Source organism: Chiloscyllium plagiosum, unplaced genomic scaffold (genome assembly GCF_037043375.1).
Source record: "Chiloscyllium plagiosum isolate Xiang-an unplaced genomic scaffold, Cpla_swu_hap1 HiC_scaffold_13, whole genome shotgun sequence".
NCBI classification, from domain to species: Eukaryota; Metazoa; Chordata; class Chondrichthyes; order Orectolobiformes; family Hemiscylliidae; genus Chiloscyllium; species Chiloscyllium plagiosum.
Window position 1 is genome coordinate 41,453,351 of NW_028270151.1, and position 25,239 is coordinate 41,478,589.

At 39.9% G+C, this 25,239-nt stretch overlaps 1 protein-coding gene across 3 annotated transcripts in view; it reads left to right on the forward strand.

Annotated features, from left to right (window-relative positions):
• The window catches only part of ecel1 (endothelin converting enzyme-like 1), a 117,153-nt gene that overhangs the window by 9,865 nt on the left and 82,049 nt on the right, over positions 1-25,239 (forward strand). For all 3 annotated transcript variants that reach the window (XR_015759021.1, XR_015759020.1, XM_087993241.1), the window contains exon 2: positions 24,348-24,416. Coding sequence is in view for 1 of the 3 variants with exons in the window: in XM_087993241.1 (XP_087849367.1) it covers positions 24,348-24,416 (69 nt within the window). In the remaining 2 variants the exon portion in view is untranslated. The remainder of the gene's footprint in view (positions 1-24,347; positions 24,417-25,239) is intronic.

Sequence of the window (25,239 nt, forward strand, 5' to 3'; positions counted from 1 at the left end):
GAACCCATAGGTTCTACCCCTCAATCGAACATTGAAGAAACTTCAGAGTTTGAGATGGATACTGTGGATGTCGAGGCTCTTCCAAGATGCTCTGGGCACAAGAGGTGGGCTTTAGTCTGGAATACGCCACTGCATCCGAGGTTGAGTCTGAGGAACCAGATCCAGTGTGAAATCGCCCCAGGAGAGTTACAAGACAAAGAACAGGCCTATGTCCCCAGACTTAGAGGGAGAGGAATGTAGTGATTGTAATGAAGTTATCCAGTTGGACTTCATAGAATGAGATGCCAGATTGGGCCAGGTTGACAGTCCTACTCAGCGGACCCTGGCTAATATATATAAACAGGAGTATCAGAGTTTCTGTTCATTCTGAGAGCTGGCTCTGAGGGAGCTCGACCAGTGTCAAGTACTATGCATGTGTAATAAAGGATGACTTGGTGATAGGATACTGACCTCTATGGAGTTATTTTACTGGTGTTCCCATGTATCTGCCCTAGTCTTTCACAATAGAAATGAACGTCAGTTTGGAAGATTCTGTCTAAGGGTCTTTGGTGAATTTCTGCAGTGTTCCGAAGACAGTGCTGCTGCTGAGTATCAGTGGTGGAGGGAGTGGATGTTTTTGGATGTGGTGCCAATCAAACAGGCTGCTTTGTTGTGGATGGTGTTCAGCTTCTTGAGTGTTGCTGGAGCTGTACCCATCAAGGCAAGTCGGGGAGTATTCAATCACACTCTTGAGTTGTGCCTCGTGGATAGACAGATGTTTGTGAATCAGGAGGTAAGATACTTGTCACAGTATTTCTAGTAGAAAGTGAGGACTGCAGATGCTGGAGACCAGAGTTGAAAAGTGTGGTGCTGGAAAAAGCACAGCAGGTCAGTCAGCATCCGAGGAGCAGGAAAATTGACGTTTTGGGCATTAGCCCTTCTTCAGGAATCTCTGGTCTACTCTTGTAGCAGCTGTATTTATATGGCAAGACCAGGCACTAGTCAATAATAATCTCCAGGATGTTGATAGTGGGGAATTCAGTAATAATAACAGTGATGATAATGTAAAGGGGTGGGGTGGGGGTAGGCATGGTTAAAGTGATTCTTATTGGAGATAGTCATTACCTATCATTTGTGTGGCCCAGAACAGACCTGAATATCATTCAGAACCCGTTGCATTTGGGCATGGACTGCTTCAGTATATGAGGAGTATATGTATGGTACAGGTAGATAATCCTTTATCTGAAATGCTCAGGACCAGTTGTTTTCTCAGAATTAGAAATTTTTCGGTTTTCAGAATAGGTGACAGTTTAATGGTGAAATGTTGAAAAATCTTACCGGAGCAGTAGACTTCTAAGTAAAAACAGGCTGTTGGTGCTTGGCCACGCTCCCCCCTCCTCCTCCTCCTCCCCCCCCCCCCCCCACCACGTCGCATCTGAGTGGCATGCATCGAGTGGGTGTCGACTTGGGTTAACTGTTTGCAAGCCAAAAAAACCTTGTTAATGAGGAAAAAACTTCACAAAAAAACCTTTGGATTTCGGAGTTTTTTGGTTTTTGATGTTTGGACAAAGGATCTTTTACCTGTACTGAACATTATTCAATCATTGGTGAACATCCCCACTTCTGACCTCATAATGAAGTAATTGATGAAGCAACTGAAGGTGGTTGATCAAGGACACTACCCTCCAACAACCGTAACCACTTCCTGTGTCCCATGTCCGCAACAACTCTTGCCAATTTTTATAGATGCATCATAGAAAGCATCCTATTTCCCAGCATGGTATGGCAACTGCTCTTCCCAAGAAAGCAAGAAATTACAGAGAGTTGCGAACCTAGCCCAGTTCATCTCGCAAACCAGCCTTCAATTTATTGACTCCATCTATACTTCCTGCTGCCTTGGGGAAGCAATCAAAGAGTCTTCCCACACCAGTTATACTCTCTTCTACCCTCTTCCATCCGATAAAAGATACAAAAGTTTGAATACACATATGAATAGATTCAAGAACAGCTTCTTCCCCGCTGTTATCAGATTTTTGAATGGACCTTTCAAATGTTAATTCTGATCTCTCTCTCTCTCTCTGCACCATCTCCGTGCTGTTACATTGTATTCTACACAAGTCCCGCTACCCTGATGCACTTTGTATAGTACGATCTGCCTGTATAGCATGGAAAACAACATTTCTCACTGTATTTTGGTGAGTGTGACAATAGTGAATCAATCCATCAATCAGGTATGACACCAACCAGCAGCACATTTGCCCCTGATTCCCATTGCCCCCGATTCCCATTCCCATTCCCATACAACTTCACTTGTATTACTTGATGCCACACTTTGTCGATGTGACCTTGATGTCAAGGGCTGTCACTCTCACCTCACCTCTGGAATTGAGCTCTACAGTATCAAAGCTGTAATAAAGTCAGGAGCTAACTGTCTCCGGCCCAAACTGGACCTCACTAACCAGGTTATTGCTGAGTAGGTGCTGCTTGTTAGCACTGTTGTTGACACCTTCCATCACTTTATTGATGAATGGAAGTAGACTGTTGGAGAAATAATTGGCTGGGTTGGATTTATCCTGCATTTTGTGGACAGAACATACCTGGCTAATTTTCTACATTGTCCAGTAGATGCCAGTGTTGTAATGTATTGGAGGAGTTTGGTTAGGGAAGCGGCAACTTCTAGAACACAAGTCATAGACTCATAGAAATGTACAGCATGGAAACAGGCCCTTCAGTCCAACTCATCCATGAAGACCAGATATCCCAAACCAATCTAGTCCCACCTGCCAGCACCCGGCCCATATCCTTCCAAACCCTTCCTATTCGTATACCCATCCAAATGCCTCTTAAATGTTGCAATTGTACTAGCCTCCACTACTTCCTCTGGCAGCTCATTCCATATGTGTACCACCCTCTGCATGAAAAGGTTGCCCCTCGGGTCTCTTTTACGTCTTTCCCTTCTCACCCTAAACCTATGCCATCTAGTTCTGGACTCCCCCAATCCAGTGAAGAGATTTTGTCTATTTATCCTATCCATGTCCCTCAAGATTTTATAAACCTCTATAAGGTCACCCCTCAGCCTCCGAGACTCCAGAGAAAACAGCTCCAGCTTGTTCAGCCTCTCCCTACAGCTCAAATCCTCCAACCCTGGTAACATCCTTGTAAATCTTTTCTGAACCCTGTCAAGTTTCACAACACCTTTCCGATAGGAAGGAGACCAGAATTGCATGCAATATTCCAAAAGTGGCCTAACCAATGTCTTGTACAGCCACAACATGACCTCCCAACTGCTGTACTCAATACTCTGACCAATAAAGGAAAGCATACCAAACACCTTCTTCACTATCCTATTTACCTTCTAGCCACTTTCAAGAAGCTGTCAACCTGCACTCCAAGGTCTCTTTGTTCAGCAACACTCCTGAGGACCTTACCATTAAGTCTATAAGTCCTGCTAAGATTTGCTTTCCCAAAATACAGCACCTCACATTTATCTAAATTAAAATCCATCTGCCACTTCTCAGCCAATTGGCCCATCTGATCAATATTCTGTTGTAGTCTGAGGTAATCTTCTTTGCTGTCCACTACACCTCCAATTTGGTGTCATCTGCAAATTTGCTAACTATACCTCTTATGCTCACATCCAAATCATTTATATTAATGATACAAAGTAGTGGACCCAGCACGGATCCTTGTGGCATTCCATTGGTTACTGGTCTTCAGTACTGTTTGCCCATATTATTGCCAGTTCAATTCTGTCTGGTTTTCATGTATTTATTGAGACTTTGTAACAATTGATATAACTGAGTGGTTTGCTGGGCTATTTCAGAGGGCAGTTGAGAATCAACCAAATTGTTGTGGCTGTGGAGACACGTGAAAACTGAACCAGGTGAGGATGTCAAATTTCCTTCCCTGAAGAACATTAGTGAGGCAAATGGAGTTTTCTGACAATTGACAATGGTCTCGTGGTCATCGATTGATTCTTAATTCCAGATATTTTTATTGAATTCAAATGCCACCAGCTTCTGTTTAACATATAACTCCTTGCCTTGTTTATCCTGCCCAGATTGAATTCCATTTGGCACTGATCAACCCATCGGACTATCTTTCTATATTGTCCTGTAATGTAAGGCCATCCTCCTCACGATTTACCGCAACACCAATTTGTATATCATCTGTAAACTTACTGATCAACCCCCTGCCCATCCCCCACATTCAAGTCTAAATCATATATATCATAGAATCCCTACAGTGTGAAACAGGCCATTTTACCCAAAAAGTGCACACCAACCCTCAGAATATCCCACACAAACCCATTCTCCTATTACTCTACATTTTCCCTGACTGATACACCTAGCCTACATATCCCTGAACACTTTGGGCAATTTAGTATGGCCAAATCTTTTAATCTGCACATCTTTGGACTGTGGGAGGAAACCAGAGCACCGGAGGAAACCCATGCAGACACAGAGATGCAAACACCACACAGATAATTGCCCAAAGCTGGTATCAAACCCAGGTCCCTGGCACTGTGAGGCAGCAATGCTAGCCACTGAGCCATCATGTTGCCCTTGCTATACCACAAAAAGCAGGCCCCCAACACTGATCCCTGCAGAATCCCACTGGACCCAGGCTTCCAGCCACAAAAACACCCCTTGACCCATCACCGTCAACATAGCTAATTCTATGTCCAATTTGCCAAATTTCCTTTGTTACTATGGGCTCTTACTTTCATTATCAGTCTCCCATGTGGGACCTTAAAAGCCTTGCTAAAGTCCTAGCAAACTATCTGAAATGTATTGCCCTCACCTACACACCTGGTCACCACTTCAAAACATTCATGACTTACACTTAGCAAAAGCATGCTGACTGCTCTTGATTAATCTAGGCCTGTTCAAGTATAGATTTAATCTAGGCCTGTTCAAGTACAGATTAATTGTTTCCCCACCAGTGAGATTAGACTGATTGGCCTGTAGCTTCCTGGTTTATCTCTGCTCCCTTCTTCAATAATATTGGCTGAACTCCAGTCCTTTGATATCACTCTTTTGGCCAGGAAGGAATTGAAAATTATTGTCAGCTCCTTGCTATTTCCTCCCTTGCCACACTCACAGCCTGGAAAATGTTTCACCTGGCCCCTGAGGTTTATATACTCTTAAGTATGACAGACCATTTAGAACCTTCTGTCCTTGCTAATTTCTTTATGCATATCACAGTCCTTCTGCCTGATTCCTCTGCCCACATCATCCCTCTCAATAATAAACACTGACACAAACTATTCATTTAAAAACTTACCTATGGCCTCAGGTTCCACATACAGATTGCCACTGTGGTCTTTAATGGTCATTATTCTTTCCCTAGTTATCCTTTTATTGTTAACGTACTTGTAAAATAACTTAGGATATTCCATTATTTTACAGTCATTATTCCTACATGCTCCTGTTTTCCTCTCCTAAGTTCTTTTTAAACATTTCCCTTGCATATTCTATACTCCTCCTGGGCTTCTGCTATTTTGAGCTTTCAGTCTCTGGTGCTCAGTCCAGATACTGCCATTTATTTTCTTGAACACTTGTAGCTTTGATCATGACCAGACCCTAATTCCACTGTCTTTGTCCAATATCCATGCAATTCTGGTCTTCCTACTTTGGGTGCCAGGTGAAAGTTCTATTTGCTTTCTAAGATATATATTCTTCTAGATGGCTTCTTAATATCTTTCCCTGAACCCAGAATAATTTTCTCTGCTTCCCTTTAGTTATACCTCATCAAGTCTGACAAAGAATCACTCTGCAATCTATCAGCTCACCGATCTAATACGGTTGCAATCCATGCTCAAATTTCTCAATATTTTATACTTTGCTGTCATATTTTGCTTCCAGCATCTTTTTAGTCCTGTCTCATACAACAATCAGGCTTCAAGTTCCCCACTGCAGAAGGTAAAACCTCACAAAGATATTATAACTATCAACATTCAACATTAATTAACTGAATCTGATGGGCTATCTAATCTTAAATACATCATATTATTACCCCACAGCAGAGACAAGATGAATTCCAGGCTGAAAAATGAGTAAGCAGAGAAATACAATAACAAAATTTCAGCATTATATAAATTGAATAGAACTTTGAAAATAATTTGGTATTACTTTATTGCATGTGCCAGTTGTGAATTATTAGTTCAGTATCATTTGTGTCATTGAATTTGAATCAAACATGTACCATCTAAGGAAAAGCAGGAACTAGAGTTAAAATGTCATTTGTAAATTAAGAAAGACTTTTAAGAACAAACAAATTCTTAAACAAATTTATACAAAAGAAAAATAAATACTGTATTTTATCACAACATTCACAACCTCAGGATATAACAAGGTGCTTTGCAGATAATGGAACAAATATGTAATTGTAGTAAAAAGGAAATGTGGCAGATAATGTCTGCATAGCAAATTACCACAAACTGCAATGGAATAATGATTGGGTCATCTGTTTTCATGATATTGGTTGAGCAAAATTTGTCAGCACATGGGGACAACTTCCCTAATCTTATTATTACTCATGCATGGGATGTGAGAATTGCTAACAATTTATTGTCGACTTCAAATGGTCCTTGAGAAAGTGACAGTGAATCCTTGTTTTGAGCTGTTATCACGTTTACAGTGTTGTTAGAGAGGGAGTTCAATGTTTGACTCAGTAGCTGTGAAGGAACAGTGATATATTTCAAAGTCAGGATGGTGTGTGGCATGAATTGAAGGTTTTGGGTGGTGATGTTCACATGCATCCCAGGTGGGTAGAAGTGGCAATTTTGGAGTGTGCTGTTGAATCAGCCTTGGGAGTTCCTGCAGTTCATGTCGTAGAAGGTCTGTGCGACTGATGGAAGAGTGAATGTTTAAAGGGTGTACAGGCTGCAGATCGAGTGATCTCCGTTAGGATCAAGTTAAAAATCACACAACACCAGATTATAGTCCAACAGGTTTATTTGGAAGTACAAGCTTTTGGAGCACTGCTCCTTCGTCAGGTAGTTAGTGGAGCAGGATCATAGGACAGAATTTATAGTCAAAGATTATAGTGCATACAACTAATGCAAAATACTGAGCAAACCTAGATTGCTGTTAAGCCATTAATCACTTAGAATGGGGTTGCAGATGTTGATTCATTAATATGTAAATCCCAGAATTTCTTTCAAGTCACAGTCCAACACCGGCACCTCCACATTAAGATCAAGATCAAACATTGTGTCAAACACTATTAAATTTCTTGATTATTATTTGGGTTGTTAGGGCAGCACAGTGGCTCAGTGGTTCGCACTGCTGCCTCACGGCGCCAGGGACCCAGGTTCGATCCCTGCCTCAGATGACTGTGGAGTTTGCACATTTTCCCTCTGGGTGCTCCGGTTTCTTCACAATCCAAAAATGTGCAGGTCAGGTGAATTGGCCATGCTAAATTGCCCACAGTGTTAGGTGCATTAGTCAGGGGTAAACATAGGGTATGGGAATGGGTCTGGGTGGGTTACTCTTCAGAGGGTTGGTGTGGACTTGTTGAGTCAAAGGGCCTGTTTCCATATTGTACGGAATTTAATCTAATCACTCAAGCAAATGGAGAGCATTCCCTACTTCTGGATGATGTCTCGCACATGATAGACAGACTTTGGGAATCAGGAGATGACTTATTTACTGAAGAATTCCTGACCTCTGATTTGTTCTTGTAGCCACCTTATTTGTATGGCTTGTCCAGTAACCTCCTGAATGTTAATTCACTAACATAATACTGTTGAATGTCAAATGGAGATAATTGGATTTTGTCATTGTCATTTTGGTCATTGTTCTGGTACTTGTGTTACATGAATATTATACTTAACAGCCCACACTTGAATGTTGTCCAGGTTTTATTGCTTGTGGTCTCTCCATGATTGAAATTTCCCAGATAATTTACATATGATATTTCATTGACTTGGGAAGTTTGCAGGTAAGGTATCCCAATTGAATCCGTAAGGACACCCCAGCTGTGTATTAAGTCTCCAGGTGTGCAGAGATGAACTGGCTCCCTCTCTTTATTCATCTACTGTCTTGGTAAGATTACTTAAAAAAGGATCTCTTACCATGGAGATACCTTTTTTTCCCAGATCATATGAACGTGCATTTTAAAACAAGCCAACTTCACTAGGCTTTCAAGAAATAACAGGAAGTGAGTTTAGTAATGCAACACACATACTCACAGATTAGAAGTAAGAGCTGAGAAGTGCCCAGGATGGTACACATGACAGCATTCAGTTCCACTTCAGTAGAGTTGAAACTGGCTTTTTAACCCCTGTACTTACATATTCCTGAAGAGTAAAATAGACATGACTGAAAGAAGTGACCTTCTGGGGAAAGGAAAGAGATAACCAGCAGCATTGATTCTTCTGCTAATCATTCCATGATCAAAATTTCTTTGACAATTTAAATACAGTTGTAGAATCATACAACATGGAAACAGAACCTTTGGTCCAACTCATCTAAGCCCAAGCCCATGCCCATGCCAACCACGTTCCTGAACTAAACTGGTCCCATCTGCCTGCATTTGGCCCATATCCCTCCAAATCTTTCTTATTCATATACTAATCCAAATGTCTTTTAAATGTTGTAAATGTGCCTGCATCCATCACCTCTGCTGGCACTCTCTGTGTAAATAAAATGTTGGATATTCCATTGGCTCATCATTGAACTTATTTCTCATACATTCACAGAGTCATAGAGTTATACTGCACTGAAACAGACCCGTCAGGTCCAAGTCATCCGCACCAACTGGACATCCCAATCTGACCAAGTCCCGTTTGCTAGCGTTTAGCCCATATCACTCTAACACTTCCTATTCATATACCCAATCAGATTCCTTTTAAATAATGTAGTTTTACTGTCTCCACCATTTCCTCTGACAGCTCATTCCATAGATACATCATACTATGTGTGAAAAAGTTAGCCCTTAGGTTCTTTTTAAGTCTTTCTCCTTTCACCTTAAAACCACGTCCTCTAGTTTTGAACATATCTACCCTCGGAAAAAGACCTTGGCTATTCACACTATCCATGCCCCTCATGATTTTATAAATGTCTACAAGATCACTCCTCAGCCTCAGGTGCTCCATGGAAAAAAGCCCAGCCTATTCAGCCTCTCTCTATAACCCAAACCCTCCAGTCTCTGTAACATACTTGTAAATCTTTTCTGCGCCCTCTCAGGTTTAACAACATCCTCAGTCCTCTTTTTAAAAACCAAGCATTTTGAAATTTAAAATGAAAAATGTCAATAGATATTTTGTGAATCTGATCCATCATCATAACAACACGGACTACCTCAGTACCTGAGCATTTGTAAATGGTATTGAACTTTGTGCAATTGAGCATTCTCACATCTGACATTGAGAATCAGCTGGAGATGGTTGAGCATAGGGCATTAAATTAAGGGCTCTTGAGGCACAGTGGTTGAATTCCCCACCTTTGAGCTATGAGGCCCAGGTTCAAGTCTCCCCTGTTCCAGAGGTGTACAGTAACATCTCTGAACATGTTGATTAGAGAATATGTTAAAATAAATTTAAGAACTCAAGGTTCTTGTGGCACAATGGTGCTGTCCCTGAGCCAGGTGGCCCAGGATCAAGTCCCACCTGCTCCAGAGGTGCATAATAATACCTCTGATCAGGTTGATTAGAATGTATAAAGGTGGCATGGTGGCTCAGTGGTTAGTACTGCTGTGTCACTGCACCAGGGACCAGGGCTCAGGCAACTGCTTTTGTGAAATTTGCACATTCTCCTTGTGTCTGCGTGAGTTTCCTTCCACAGTCCAAAGATGCGCAGATTGGTGGATTGGCCATGGGGAATACAGGGATCGGGGGGGAGGGGAGTGGTGTGTGGTGGTGAGTCTGGGTGGGATGTTCTTCAGAGAATCAGTGTGGACCTGTTGGGCCAAATGACCTTTTTCCACAGCGTAGAGATTCTTTATAAAAAGAAAGTAAATAATTAATGGAAGATTATTGGTAAATTGTAGAAAAGAGGAAGACATAGGTTGTCATCAATAATTTCTCAGAAAAAGAAATAAATTGAGGAACTCCTGCAATAATATTATAATACTGGGATGATTGGTCTCCAACATCAACAACGATTTTTCTTTGTGCAAGGTGTGACCAATCGGTGGAGTGCTTTCCCCCTGATGCTTACTGACTTAAATTTTGTTAGGACTCCGTTTGTCATACTTAATCAAATGCTACTTAGATGTCAAGGGCAGTCACTGTCTCCTTGTGCTTGCAATTCAGCTGTTTACTCCATGTTTGGACCAAGGCTACAAGGAAGTCTGGAACTTATGTCCCTGATGGAAAAGGAGCGAGTTATTGCTGACTAAACGTTGCCTGATAGAGGGCAGATGAATTCTCTGGTAATACATAAGAAATTAATAGCCGATATTTATGAAATGGTGATGATCATATTGTTACATTTACCTGGGTTTTATGGTCAGATGATACAATTCAATCTTAAATCTTCATTTCACAAACAAATTTGATTCATAGCCACAGTAAACAGCAGAAATTGAATGATGTGCTGAATTTTCTACAACTGAAAAACAGCAATTCCGTTAGTTAATTGCAGCTATATGAAAATAGGGAAGTGTATTAGGGGGAGGTGATGGTCTAATGGTACTATTGCTGGACTTTTAATCCAAAGATCCAGGTAATGTTTTGGGGAACTGGGTTCAAATCCAGTCACAGCAGATGGTATAATTTGAATGCAATTTTAAAAATCTGGTATTAAGAATCTCATGATAACTCATCTGGTTCCCTAATGTCCTTTAGGAAAGGAAACTGCCATCTTACCTGACCTGGTCTACATATGATTCCAGACCCAAAGCAATGTGATTGACTCTTAACTGCCCTCCATGATGAGCAATAAATGCCAGCAATACCCCTCATTCTGTAAATGAATAAAAAAAGGTTGCTTTAATTAATGATAATGAAATGGTAGAGATATGCTAGCAAGCAGAAGGAGTGACAAATCATTTTTTTCCAAATGACTTGTTTAGAGTTTGTTCATGATAATAAAACTTTATTACTGGCCGATGATAGTAATTTTGTTTTGGGATGATGCAAAAGAGTTGGTTTTTGAACTATCTTTCACATTAGGCATAAGAAAGAAGGATAATATTAGCACAGCTGGTGGTCACGGTAGAATTTGTTAAAAAATGCTCACAAAATGGAAGAATTTTAGCCTTCAAAACTGCATGGGATTGGATGTAGAAGGATGTGGGTTGTAAAGTCGTAAAAATTCTCAAACCCAATTCTAGCCCACCGTGAAACTACCCAGATGGAAGTTGGTGACCAATACACTCCTAGGATATTTTCCTCATTTAAGTATTTTCATGAGGTAGCTTGCCTCAGATTTTTCTCAACTTTAGCTTTAATGTTAGTTATCCATGTTTCCGAGGCCTTGAGAAATCTAGCAGTTCAAGGCCGATGATCTTCTCCCCTTCTTCCCCATGATCTCTCTGATCCTCCTTTATGCTGTCTAACTGCAGTCTGGAGTTTTAGACTAACCTGCCAGACTCTCAGTCTCACTGGTTACAGCTAGGAAACATAATTCAATGAATAATCTTCAGTTAGCCTTGGCCAGTTCGGAGTCCTGGATTTCCCAGTGACAAAACAACTCTCCTGTTCCTACCTGTCATGTAAAAATCAGAACCAATGACTCCCTCAAACCATTGACCCAACCCCAGTCAATGATTCTGGCCCAGTGAAGTTTTGTTTGTACTAACTACTTTATTTGTGTCACCTCAGTGGTATCATGCCAACCTCTGCTTCGAATTCTACACTTCCATCTATTCCTGATAACTCTTTATTCTCCTTCCTAGCAAAAATCTATCTATTTCTATCCTATGGATATTGAATGACCCACTGTCCACTGCCTTCTGAGGCGGAGGGCTAAATCTTACCAGAACTCAGTTTCATCAAGTTTTATGGAGGATTTCGCTCTGTGCAACCAGGCAGGTTTACTCTCATTTTCACCACAAACCTGTCTCTCTCACTAGGTGCCAAGCCCTTATGGCACTTCTCTCATCCAATGCTAGCTCAATTCTTTCATTTAATGTAGGCAGAAGTATTTGCCACTACCAGGGATTTCTTAAACAACTGTTGTACACCTAGGCAAGTGTTTTCAGTCTGAAGCTGCCCTGCATGTTCATGACATTTACGCTGAGCATGGTAGATAGAGGGAAATTGGCACAGTGCTTTGCAGACCAACTCTTGTCCTGGTGGATAAGGTGTTGCAGAGTAAGGTGATCTTCTCTCAGGACCAGCAGAGGAGACCATAACATCAGAAAGTTCCAACCTGATCTAAGATTGTTTGGGTTAGTAATCTCAAACAATCCGAGGAATGTGCAGCAGTGGGCTAATGAGTGTCTCCACTCTGACCACTAAATCACAATCACTCTCTCTCTGCTACTACATCCACCTCCTGACAAGGCTCATGCTGTGCTACTGTCACTGTCACAAACAACATCTTTCCTCACTCACTCTTATCCACCCAATCATTCTAGACAACCTCCATGCCTCCTACTTGCTCACTTGGGACACTACCTGTATCCGCACTTACAGCTATACCACTTCTGTCGAACTCAATCCCTGCTTTCTCCCATTCCAAGGAAAACACAACCCACAATCGGGTAAAAAGAGCCAAGATGGGTGCTAGGTTGCTCAATAATTGACTCTTCACTCCTAAGAGGAAAGCCAAGCAGTCAATTGACCTATCCTATCCATCCAACCAATATCAGACAAAGTACTTGACTGAATATATGGGAAATTGCCTCACTGATAAAAGACTGCCTTGATTGGAGTGAGGACTACTCCCCTTCATCTTCGAGAGTTTGCCGTTTGGTTCATGCTCATACAATGTGTTTGCTGTGCAGGATGCTGCCACATTCTGTAGGTGTGACATTGAGATAGGACAATCCATATAGCAAATTATAGCAAAACCCTTGACTGATAACTACTGACAAACAGGACCAGATGCCTGACTTTCTTGACTGTGCTGACCAGCAAGGCAAGACAAAAATATTGTGAATATTTAGGCTCTGGCTCAGGTGACAAAGTGCAAAAAGACAAGGCAAGGCTGGGAGACTGTGAGCACCCACGTAGGCACAAAATGAGTGTGTGCTAAGCGGGTTAAATGAGCAGCTCTGAGATGCAGCCTGATCCAGTCTGTGAGCTGGGTGCCTCTCCCTGTGTGCAGAATGTCTTTGCAGCAACATTGCAAAGAGAGTTGCTAATACACACCAAATAAACTGCAGAAGAGTACCGTGAGTGGATTGGAGATCTGGTGTGTGTCAGATCCCAACATTCATAGACATGAAGTGCATGTGGCTGCTGCACATAGAGATTTTCCTTGGGGTATTGGTGCTGGGTGTCCAACCAGCAAGCTGGAATCACCAGGCACCACTCGGATTTTCATGTTGGCAATTCTTGGCAGCCGGTTTCTGTCAATTGGTGGAAGAATGGGAGCTTGCAGTCCTGAAAGGGTAATCCATAATTTTAAATCACTGTGTCCCTCGTTCTGGGCTTTTTTAAACTCCAGTGGAAACAAGCCCAGCCTATCCTAAAACTATCCAGTAATTCCTGTATCAATCTAGTCAGTCTTTTATTAACTGCCTTCAATGCATCTATATTGTTCCTTCAATAAGGAGACTAAAACTGTGCACAATATTCAAGATATGATCTCACCAACGCTCAGTAGAAATGAAGTATAACACCCTTAATGTAATGTTTAAATCTTTTATTGGAAAGGATGGCATTCCATTAGCCTTTTGGGTTATATGCTGCATACAAACCTTTTTGTGGATTATGTACCAGAATACTTAAACCCCTTTGCACCTTGGAATTCTGAGTCATTCTCCATTTAAGTAATACTCTGCTTTTTAAAATGTTCCTGCCAAAGTGAACAACTTTGCATTTTTCCACATCATATTCCATCTGCCAGATTTTTGCCCAGTCACTTAATCAATCTACATCTGTCTGCAGTTTCCTGTAATTCTGAAATTGATAACTCTGCTTCTTTCTCAGTAGATGCTGCTAGATCTTTGTTATTATTTCAGGTTTCCAGCATTTGTTGTATTATTCTTTTATTGCAACATCTTTATGTCTTCTTCACAATATACCTCCTTGCCATCTTGGTGTTATCTGAAAATGTAGCTACCATGTCTTCACTTCCCTCATCTATCTTTTTAATGTAAATTATCAAAGTTTATGGCCCTAGTGTCGATCCCTAAGGGAATCTACTTGTGATGTCCTGCCAAACAGTTTCTCTTTGTTTTTGGCCAGTCAGCCAATCTTTGATCCATGCCAGTACGTTACTGCTTTATCAAAGGTTTTATTTTCCACAATAACGTTTGATGTGGCACTTTGTTTATCAAATCATTTTCTAAAGGTCAGAGGCCAGTAATCCAGCAGTCAGTAACTCACCTCCTGATCTGCCCAAAGCCCATCCACCATCTACAAAGCACAAGGCAGAAGTGTGATGGAATAATCCCACTTACCTGGATGAGTGCAGCTCCAAAATACTCAAGAAGCTTGACAACATCCAGGACAAAGCAGCCTGCTTGATTGGCACCTCAAACATTCACTCTCTCGACCACCAATGCGCAGTACCAACAGTGTGTATCATCTATAAGTTGTCCTCCAACCTGCTCACCATCCTGACTTGGAAATATATCACCATTATTTCAGCGCTGTTGGGTCAAAATCTCGGAACTCCTTCCCTGATGGTATTATGGCTCTATCTACTGGACTGCACTGGTTCTAGAACACAGATCCCCACCTCCTTCTCAAAGGAAACTAGGGAAACTAATGTTGGACCAGCCAGCAATACTTACATCCCATGGATAAATTAAAAAATCCTGTATTTGTATTTCTCATCTCTTGCAGTTCACAACTAGAATAGAAAGGCTCCTATGGACAACTGAAATTAATGATTTCTGCAACACAGTAGGTGTGGCATGTTTGTCAACCATTGAGACAACCTAATAATTGCCTATTCCTTACAGTTTGAGAAAACAACATCGAAGCGAGCTCATTTGCATTTTAATGACCTAATATGGTTTTAAACTTATAAGGATGCATTTGGCTGAATTTCACTGCCAAGCTACAGCCAATTCTCAAAATACTGCACCACAAACAGCAATGAGAAGAATCACTGGGTAATTTTATTTTGCTGGTGCGGGTTGAAGTAGACTCTTCTATGCTGTTGAGATCATCACTATTTTTCTTTTATTATCTCGTGTTTGACTTGGAACTGTGGGTTGAACTTGAGAATTGAACTGTGACCTTCGAGCAGTGGCTCGTTGTAAAAGAAGAGAACGAAAGACAATATTTTCTGTTGGAGATTAGTCTGAAAAGATCATGCAGGTTAAGTACTGCTCCAAAGACACTGTAGACATTTCAGAAATGAGACATTGCTATGCTCAAGGACTGGCAGCTCATTGGATGTTGAATTGGTTGAATAGGGTGGGCGGCATGGTGGCACAGTGGTTAGCACTGCTGCCTCGCAGCGCCAGAGACCCGGGTTCAATTCCCGACTCAGGCGACTGACTGTGTGGAGTTTGCACGTTCTCCCCGTGTCTGCGTGGGTTTCCTCCGGGTGCTCCGGTTTCCTCCCACAGTCCAAAGATGTGCAGGTAAGGTGAATTGGCCATACTAAATTGCCCGTAGTGTTAGGTAAGGGGTAAATGTAGGGGTATGGGTGGGTTTCGCTTCGGCGGGTCAGTGTGGACTTGTTGGGCCGAAGGGCCTGTTTCCACACTGTAATCTAATCTAAAAAATGTAACATGAATAGTTTGATAAATAATTTCTCAATAAATTTGTGAAGCAAATGATATGCTTGTAATATTCATAACAATATATATGTTGTTTGTTCATACACTTTAATATTTACACCACTCTGTTACCCTATCTGTATCTCTCTTCATATCTATAGCGTCAATCTCAATCTTGACTGTACCTAACATCTACAGCCTTCTGAAGTCAACAGAGACACACGACCCACTGCGTGGTGAAATTTCTTCTTAGATCAGAAATGAATGGTCACTTCTTTATGCTAAGCTGATAACCCCTAGTTCTAGATTTTCTCGACAAAGAAATAGCTTCCCAGCATTTACTCTGTCAAGCCTTCTCAGAATTCTGTGCAATAAAAATTTCCTGTGCATTGCTTGTTATGTCCAGTAAAGACATGTCCTGTACTTACTTTAGACATGAATAGCATTCAGTATATAATTTTCTGGACTTGTCTTTGCCAATGATCAGATGAACTTGAAAATTCTATACTGACTCTTGAAGGTTCCTAATTCAAAAACCATGGTAAATCTCCTCATGCTTGCATTGACATAGCTAACGAATTATCTTCATAACATAAACTTGTTAGAGTCATAGACTTATACAGTTATGGAGGTCTACAGCACAGAAACATGTCCATCAAGTCTGTGCAGGTTAAAAACAAGCACTTAACCATTCCAATCCCATTTTCCAGCACTAGCCTATAGCTTTGTATGCCTTGGCATTGCAAGTGTCCATCCAAATACTTCTTCAATGTTATGAGGATTTCTGTCAGTACCACTCTTTCTGACAGTGATTTCCAGATTTCCTAACACCTCACATCTCCACTAAACCTTCAGTCCATTATCTTAAACCTATGCTCCCTGAAATTGTTTCAAAACTCAAAACCAACGGACAATCAGACTTCATGTATTCAAGTTTGAAAAAATATAAGAACACAAGATGTAGGAGCAAGAGTAGACCATTTGGCTTATTATGGCTAATCTTGACTTCAATTCCCAAAGGAACTGTAACAGAACCAGTCCATCACAAATGAATGTGAAGAACCCCCTTTACATTCTCCATTGTACTGCAATGGTTCAAGCTTTAAGCCATTCTTGGTGCATCATAGTCACATGACTAAAACTGGCTCACAGGTAACAAAGCTACTATCCCAAGAAACAAAGGAAACTAGTCAATCTGCAAACGGAATCCACTGTAGCATACCAGCTACAGAAAAACAAGTTCGTATTTATGAGTTTTTAAGCTGGAAAAAGGAGCCAGCCTGATTCCTAACCCACTTCCCCCTGTAAAAGACACTGGATCTGCTAGTATAAAAACAAAAAGGGCCTAGTTTTGTGAGCTGCTGGATTTTCCTTTCTTCCAGGGAATTCTACAACAACACTGTGTACGATTTTGTTATCTGAACCTACCTAGACCAATCCTTCAGGAGTGAAACATTTTTTTAAATGGACCTCTTATAAGTGCTTGGTATGAACTGTTCATTTGTTTATAAACAGTGAATGTGCACTATTTTCTTTAATTTTATCTTGGGTATTGCCAAAAAGAAATATATTTTATCGAAGCTTTTCATTTTACACTCATCAAGATACTTTGGAAAAATACAAATTAAAAGGGAAAATCAAAATTATACCACGGCACGGTGGCTCAGTGATTAGCACTGCTGCCTCACAGCACCAGGGTCCCAGGTTCGATTCCAGCCTCGGGCGACTGTCTGTGTGGAGTTTGCACATTCTCCCTGTGCCTGCATGAGTTTCCTCCGGGTGCTCCAGTTTCCTCCCACAGTCGAAAAATGTGCAGGTCAGGTGAATTGGCCATGCTAAATTGCCCATAGTGTTAATTGCATGTCAGAGGGAAATGGGTCTGGGTGGGTTACTCTTCAGACAGTCTGTGTGGACTTGTTGGGCTGAAGGGCCTGTTTCCACACTGTAGGGAATCTAATTTAAAAAGAGGAGAATGCTGACTGGTTGGCAATTGGATTCTGATTGGTACAGGTGTTGCCATGGAGAATAGACCCATTAGTGTTGATTGACAGTTTACAACTGGGTTTTGTTTAAATTTTAAGCCAAGCAGAATTACTTTGATTAGTTAGGCATTTCTCTGAGAAATGAACATGCAAAGATTTATCATTGAGCTGAAACAGATGCTGAAACAGTGCATGTTCTTTCTGTCTGCAGAGAACAGGGCATGTGAGCCTGACTGTCAATCCTGTGTATGTGTGAACATGTTATGTGTTCATGAAGTAGCAATCTGACTTCAAGGACGAATGTGTGAAAAAATAATCCTCTTTACTTAACCCTTCAAAAGTTTACTGTTCTTATTTAAATCAATTGCATGTGTTTGTGCTTAAGAAGCGCACACATCCTACTTTTCAAAAAACATGACTACAGAAAGTAAGCTGAAGGGAACAAAGGTTTCCGTTCTCTCCTGACTCTGTCCATAATACTGGCACAATACAGGTAGTGTCAAATTGGCCACCCATTAAATGGAATACCTGATATTTAATTATAGCTGCTTATAATGGGCAGCAGGCTGGACACTATCTTATTTATGATGCTGCCTGATGTAAATTTTCAATGAGATCACCTCTGATTCTCCTAAATTCACAGGAATATAGGCCCATTCTACTTAATCTCTCTTCATAGTGCAGCCGTCTCATCTAAGGAACCAAACTTGTTATCTAATTATCAATAAATATCACAATCTTCCAAAAACAAGCAGAATTAGAAATTTGTGAATTTGAATGATTTACATTAATTTAACCTATATTGGTGCAAAACATGCTTCTGCTAAGTGTTGGATCAATAAGAGGCTGAAGGCAAATTAATCACAGTTTCCACTTAAATCTGCCACTGATTATTTTTCAGCAGGAACTACTCACTGTCTTGATTGTTTGAAGTAGTTCAGCACAGTCATATTCATCATTCTTTTTATTACCACATCATTTAATTTATCACTGTACTTTTTTTTCAAACTCAAGATTCATGGCACTGATCCAATCCTATTACCAATTATCTCCATGGTCCAATCCTGCTCAGAAGTGGATCAGTGCCTTGATCTGGTTTGAATTGTTATCCATTGTATGATCCTATTCGTGTTCCTGATCCAAGTGCCGGCAAAAGTGAGTCTTTATAATCTGAATGCACACTTCTATTCCTTTCCAGTGTATAATTTCACTGGACAGAAAACCCCAACAAGAATGAATCAGTTTGCAGCAAAAATTTGGAAAATAACTTAAAATACAAAGTTCCTTTTTAATTAGTATGTGATTCTGAACTGCTGCTGTTTTTCTGGAAAATGTTTTTGCTTTGTGTAAGCAACTCCAAACAGTAGTCAAATAATATTGATATAAATTCAATAAACAGCCTCAAGCAATGGCAGGCAACCTGCTGAGCAGCGCATTGCCAATGCATGGAATGCATTCTGCCAAGGAGACAGCAGTACACTCAAGTGAAAACTACTTGGAGAAGGGGGAATTGTTTACTTGCAAATCAGATAAAACAATTAAGAATAAAGTTGAGGCTTACCTGAATAATAACAACTTTAAATATGGTGCCCAATCTGGCTTCACACAGGGAAGATCTACCCAATTACCATTTTTTGAGAAAGTGAAATCCTAAAAGGACTGAGAAAAGTTACATAGATTTTATTTAGGATTCTTGATGTGTAGAAACACAAAGGTTGACCATGGCTGGGGAATCTAGCCCATGTTAGGATAAGGAGCTGATCATTAGGACTGAGCAGAGAGTAATTTCTGAACTCAGAAGGTTCTGAACTTCTGGAATTCTCTACTCACAGTTTCTCCATTTTGTTTTGGCTTCTCCTATTGTACATCGGATCACCACAATGCTTGTTGGTAACTCTTCACCATCTCTTCTTGTCATTCTACTGCATTTAACTCTCTTGGCATTGTACCTTTCCATCGGATCATAGGCATTCCTTTTCTCTTTTTCACCTGCCAATTGCATCCCCAATTCTTTGCTCTCTGCAAGAGATATTATAATCTCTTCTCAGCATTTTTCTTTCAGACTCCCACAATATCTTCCACTGATTCCCCAACCGCCAATGTGCCGATTCCTCTTTTATACTATTCCACTGATTCACCTCAGCATCCTACCTCATTAGTACCATTTGTTGTTCCATTCCTCTGGTTGCCCAACTTTGATTATATAACAAGGCTGGTCACATAAACATTTTGCAGATTCATCTCCATTTCAGCAATCTCACAAAATAATCCATTGGACTTCTTCCAAATTATCCAACCAGAGCTAATCCATTGCTATATTTCCATCTCCTGCCACCACTGACTTCAGATACTTAGCATTACTCTTTCCAATTGTCTTCCTATGCTCAAGCTGAAAGTCCATAATATAGATCCTGTGTTTTCACATCCATGTCTTCTAGTGCTTTTATTTTTCCCATTCCCCAGATGCATGGTCCTGTTCTCATCGAGCCCAACACATCGCTTAATGTCATCTACAAACAGTTTTTCCCTATGGCACATCTCACCTCAGTTATCTAGCTATCTAGCTCAGTTAGAAGATCCATGTCAATTATATAGTGGAAAGAGCTAAGTGCAAATCCTTGGTGTCATCCAACTTTAGCGACAGAATTCTCACTCTCTTCCATCCTGCTTCTTCCTCTTGTCTGGTTCTCCTTGTCCAGGTCCTAAAATAGTCAAATGTGCTTCTCAGGGGTTCCAGGAATTTCAGCAATCTCCAGACTTCCTCACTGGGGACCTGATTATAAGAGTTCTCAAGAGTGATCAGCGCAATCGTTACGTTGCATTGAACTTACTGATTTTTCTCTGACACTTGTCTCAGAAGTAAAAATGGGATCTGTGGTACCTGTTCTGGACATGAAACTGAATTAACCTTCATGGACTTGAACAATTTTTCTCAGTCTTTGGGCCGTGGCCCCCTCCCATATGAAGGTATGTGGTAGGTGTTTAACTTGTTAGTAGTCCTTGCAATCCTGGATGTCTCCCCTTCTTTTCGTATTTGTACCGAATTGCATTACCTTCATGTCCTTGGGATTTTTTCACTTATCATAACATATGAGCAGCTTGTTCAGAAACTGGAAGCCAAATTTAATTAATGAATGCCATACTTCCACTGTTATCTCCTGTTGCTCTACTGCTTTTCATTCCTTTCAGAACTATTTTGATTTCTTCTAGATTGATGTGATTTGATTTACAGCTACCTCTTCTGTCTTTATTCACAGGTTATCTTTAGACCTGAGCAAGTCAAAGTATTGACCCCATATCTCCGTGATTACATCCTCTTCACTAAGGTTACTCTACATCCATCTTCGATTGTATGTAAACCTCCCTCGTTGTTTGTTAACCTATCTCCAGCAATTACTATTTTTTTAGATGATAGATTTAGTTTTTTTTTAGATTATTACAGTGTGGAAACAGGCCCTTCGGCCCAACAAGTCCACACCAACCCTCCGAAGAGCAACCCACCCAGACTCATTCCCCTACATCTACCCCTTTATTTTGAACATACCTTTTGTTCCTTTTGGTATCCAAACTTCCATATATTTCTTCAATGGCTAGGAGTCTTTCACCAGTAATCACTTGCCTTGGCTTCTTTTTTGATTTTTCCATTGTTCTTTTTCTTCTTTGAACCTGGACTGTGTCCACCTCTTTAACAGTTCCTTCTTTTCGTTTACTACATTTTCAGTGTTTTCATTCCACTACCAAGCCACTTTTCCATCTTTCTTCCAGATGATCTTTCATACATTTCTTCAACAGTTTTCCTAATCAAGTTTGTCATTGAGTTCTACCAGTCTTCCACAGGGCTTGTTGTAAATTCTTCTATTCCTTGTAGGTGGCTCTCCCTTTGTTCTCTGAATTCCCCCCTTCACTTGTGAATCTCGCAGCTTCCACCACCTGATGTCTGTTGCTGTTTGTTGAGTTTGAAATGAGCACTGCCAACGGCACTCTATGATTAGAGTTCGGTTCCTCACTTGGGAAGACATTGTGGTTATTTACTTCCTTTGTGTGTTCCTTTCTAATCATGATATAGTCCAGCTGTATTGCTCTTGTGCCACTGTTTTACCTAATAAAGGTGGTTTCTGTAATTTTTCTTACCAGATATTTAAAATTTCCAACTATCATGAAACTGAAAACCGCAGTACCTTGGCACCTTTGTTTGCTTTTCTAAAACTGTCATGGAGAATCTTCTATCCTGCTCTTTCTCTCGTCACATGTCCAGTCAGGTGCTACTTGCTATCACCAGCCTATCATTGCTTTGTATTCTTCGAATTGTGTTGTCCACCTGTTCCCAGAACTCATTTTTCCTCTGAGCTACACCTGTTGTATGGTGCATAAAAACTAACCCAGTGTCGTTGGAAATTGCTCCCTAATGGCATTGTGGGTCTCCCTTCTCAAGAGTAAGTAGTACTCTAATGATTCTAATTTTGACTTCAAACTCTCAATTATTTTTAGTTATAATTAAGATTGCTATTACTTAGTTCTTAGATTGTAGTTACTTTTGTAAAGTTAAGTGTATAATGTACTTCATGAATGTCAATTAAAAACTGCTGTTGTAATTGCAGATGTTATAGAATATTTATCAAACACCAGTTTAATTTCTGCTACATGACTAACACTCCAACATGACGTTTAGGGGAAAAAAGTAAACAAATGCATTTATTTTTCATTAAAGTAAGCTTTCTCCAATAATGAAAATGCAAATCCATATATTGCATTCCTCTCCAACAAGACAGGCAAGTAATTTTCCAATTATGAAACAGTGTTCAGTCTTGAATATGCTGCTTAGCATCTCTGTGATACCACTGTACGATACCTTGCTGCACCTCTAAAGCATGAACAGTAAATCAAGGTTTCAAAGATTCCAATCAAATATTTGTAAGTACTTCAGTTTCGCACACTGCTGCCCGTACACAGTGGATTAATGACTTTGGGACTGAGACCAGTTAAGTAGCTAATTAGCTGCTTGATAAATATGGAACTATTATAATTACATGTGCATTGTGGTTAACCAGTTTTTTGTCATTAAAACACTCAAATTCTTATTTCTTGAGCCTGACAAAGGGAACATACTTTGGCTGCCATTTTAAATAACAAACATTTAAAATCAAGAAGTAACAAAATCAGAATTAAGTATTTTCTTAAATCATAAAAAAACTTTTAAAAATTACCCCTATTATTTTTAGGAGTAATTTAACTATTATTATCTGAGTATATCTTTACTGTATCTGGACACTCAGAAAACAACAGTAGGATAGTGCAGAGTCAACATGGATTTAGGAAATGAAATTATTTTAATATTTGTTAATGTTTTTGAGGATGTAACTAACAGAATAGATAAGGAGGAACGAGTGAGAGTGTTGTACGTGGATATTCAGAAGGTTTTTGAGTGAGTCCAAAACTAGGGGGCATATTTTTTAAGGTGAGAGGAGAAAGATTTAAAAGGGACCTGAGAAACACCTTTTTCACACAGAGGGTGGTTCGTGCATGGAATGAACTGCCAGAGGAAGTGGTAGATTTAGGTACAGTTACAACATGTAAAAGATATTTGGATAGGTACATGAGTAGGAAAGATATAGAGGGATATGAGCCAAATGCAAGCAAGTGGGACTAGTTTAGTTTGAGAAACTTGGTCGGTATTGTCGTGTTGGATTAAAGGGTCTGTTTCCATGTTATATGACTCCACGACTTTATGAATCAATGACAATGTCTCACATGGAGGCTAGTAAGCAAAATTAGTGTACATGGGATTGGGGTAATTACTCATGTGGATTGTGAATTGCTTAATGGACAGAAAATTGAGAGTAGTGAATCTTTGAGAATTCTCTAACCCAAATGGTTGAATAATGCCCAGCAATTAAATATATTCAAGGTAGATGCCAACAAATTTCTAGATATTGAAATAATCAATGCATATCAGGATAATATGGGAAAAGTCGTTGATCTGATTTGATTTATTATTGTCACATGTACTTAGATACAGTGAAAAGTATTGTTTTGCATGCTAACCAGACAAATCATACATTTAATAAGTACATCAGGACCTAACAGAACCTAAATTCTAATATCTCTTTATATCTTAACTGAAAATGTAGTCTTATCACATTGTTGTGGTACATCAAATGACAATTAGTCTAGTTGAAGGAATGCAATAAAATTTATTTATATTTATGGTTATCAGACAGATAAGGTACGGTTCTTGCACTTACCTCTGGTCATGTTTTGTTACACATTTCTACAGTAAAACTAAGAAAACACATTTTTTTCCCATCAGAGAATTCTACTTTTTACAAAACTGTAACCATTATTTTGGTGTGCATTTTATTTTATGCTAAAGCCGACAGGGACACAGTTTGTAACTTAGGATTTAACTCCATGTTAGCCCCTTAAAAATTTACAAATGTTAATCTGTCTCATGATAATGGAGTATTTATTTCAAGCAGCTACATAAAACAAAGCTGAAGGATCTAACATATTGTTTTGGAGAAAAGCCATAATGGCATTTTAGATTAATAAAATGTGAAAATGAAATTAATTTATGACAATGTTTTATAGATTGATCAAGATGGACTCACACTGCCAGAACGGACTCTTTATTTTGGGCAAGATGAAGAAAGTGAAAAGGTAAAGCATTCTAAATCTTTTTGGTACATTAAAACATAAAGGAATGGATTAAAGGAAGACTACAGGCACCACTTTAATTCATCTGTGGATACATAGGTCTTCAGCTTAGGTCAGATTGCGTTTAGATGTCATTGAAAGATGACCATTGATAGAATGAGATTGCATTTTAAAGCTGACTTTGGAAAGTGATTGTACACTGACTTTTCTTACCTCTTCTTGAATTTGAATTGATCTATAAACATTTTGAAAGGAATCAATCTTTATTTTTTTATCTTCTATCCATCTTTACGGAAAAGCAGGATTTTAGAAGTTCCAGAAAAATTATGTGGTGAGGAGGCCTGTGAAAATGTCACTATTATGTTCCATATGTACAGTGTTGCTTTCCTACTCCCCTCTTGTATTGTTGCAGTTGTACCATAATGTTAATTAATCTTTCCCTGGTTAAAGATTCTTTGGCTGTGAAAATGGGCCTCAAACACTACTGGTGTCCAGCCTGCATAATATATCCTGACTGTCAAGGTGCTGGCATTGCCATGTGAAGTGTGCATCAGAAACACGCAGAATGGGTGGATTATTGACGAGAAGATGAGGCAGAAAAATACTGTCATTCTCAATGTTGTCAGCAATGTCAAATGCAATGGGTTCCCATGGTATGAGGGCTTAGGAAATGTAGGTTTGTCAGTCCCTAGTCAGTGCTTCTCACTGTTAAGGATGCCTCGTCCTGCAAGGGAGCAATTAGTCTATTGTATTTGGATTAAGTGCCTGTCATGGCAGAATGACTCTTGGTTTCCTTTATTAGTTCATGGGATATAGATGATGTACT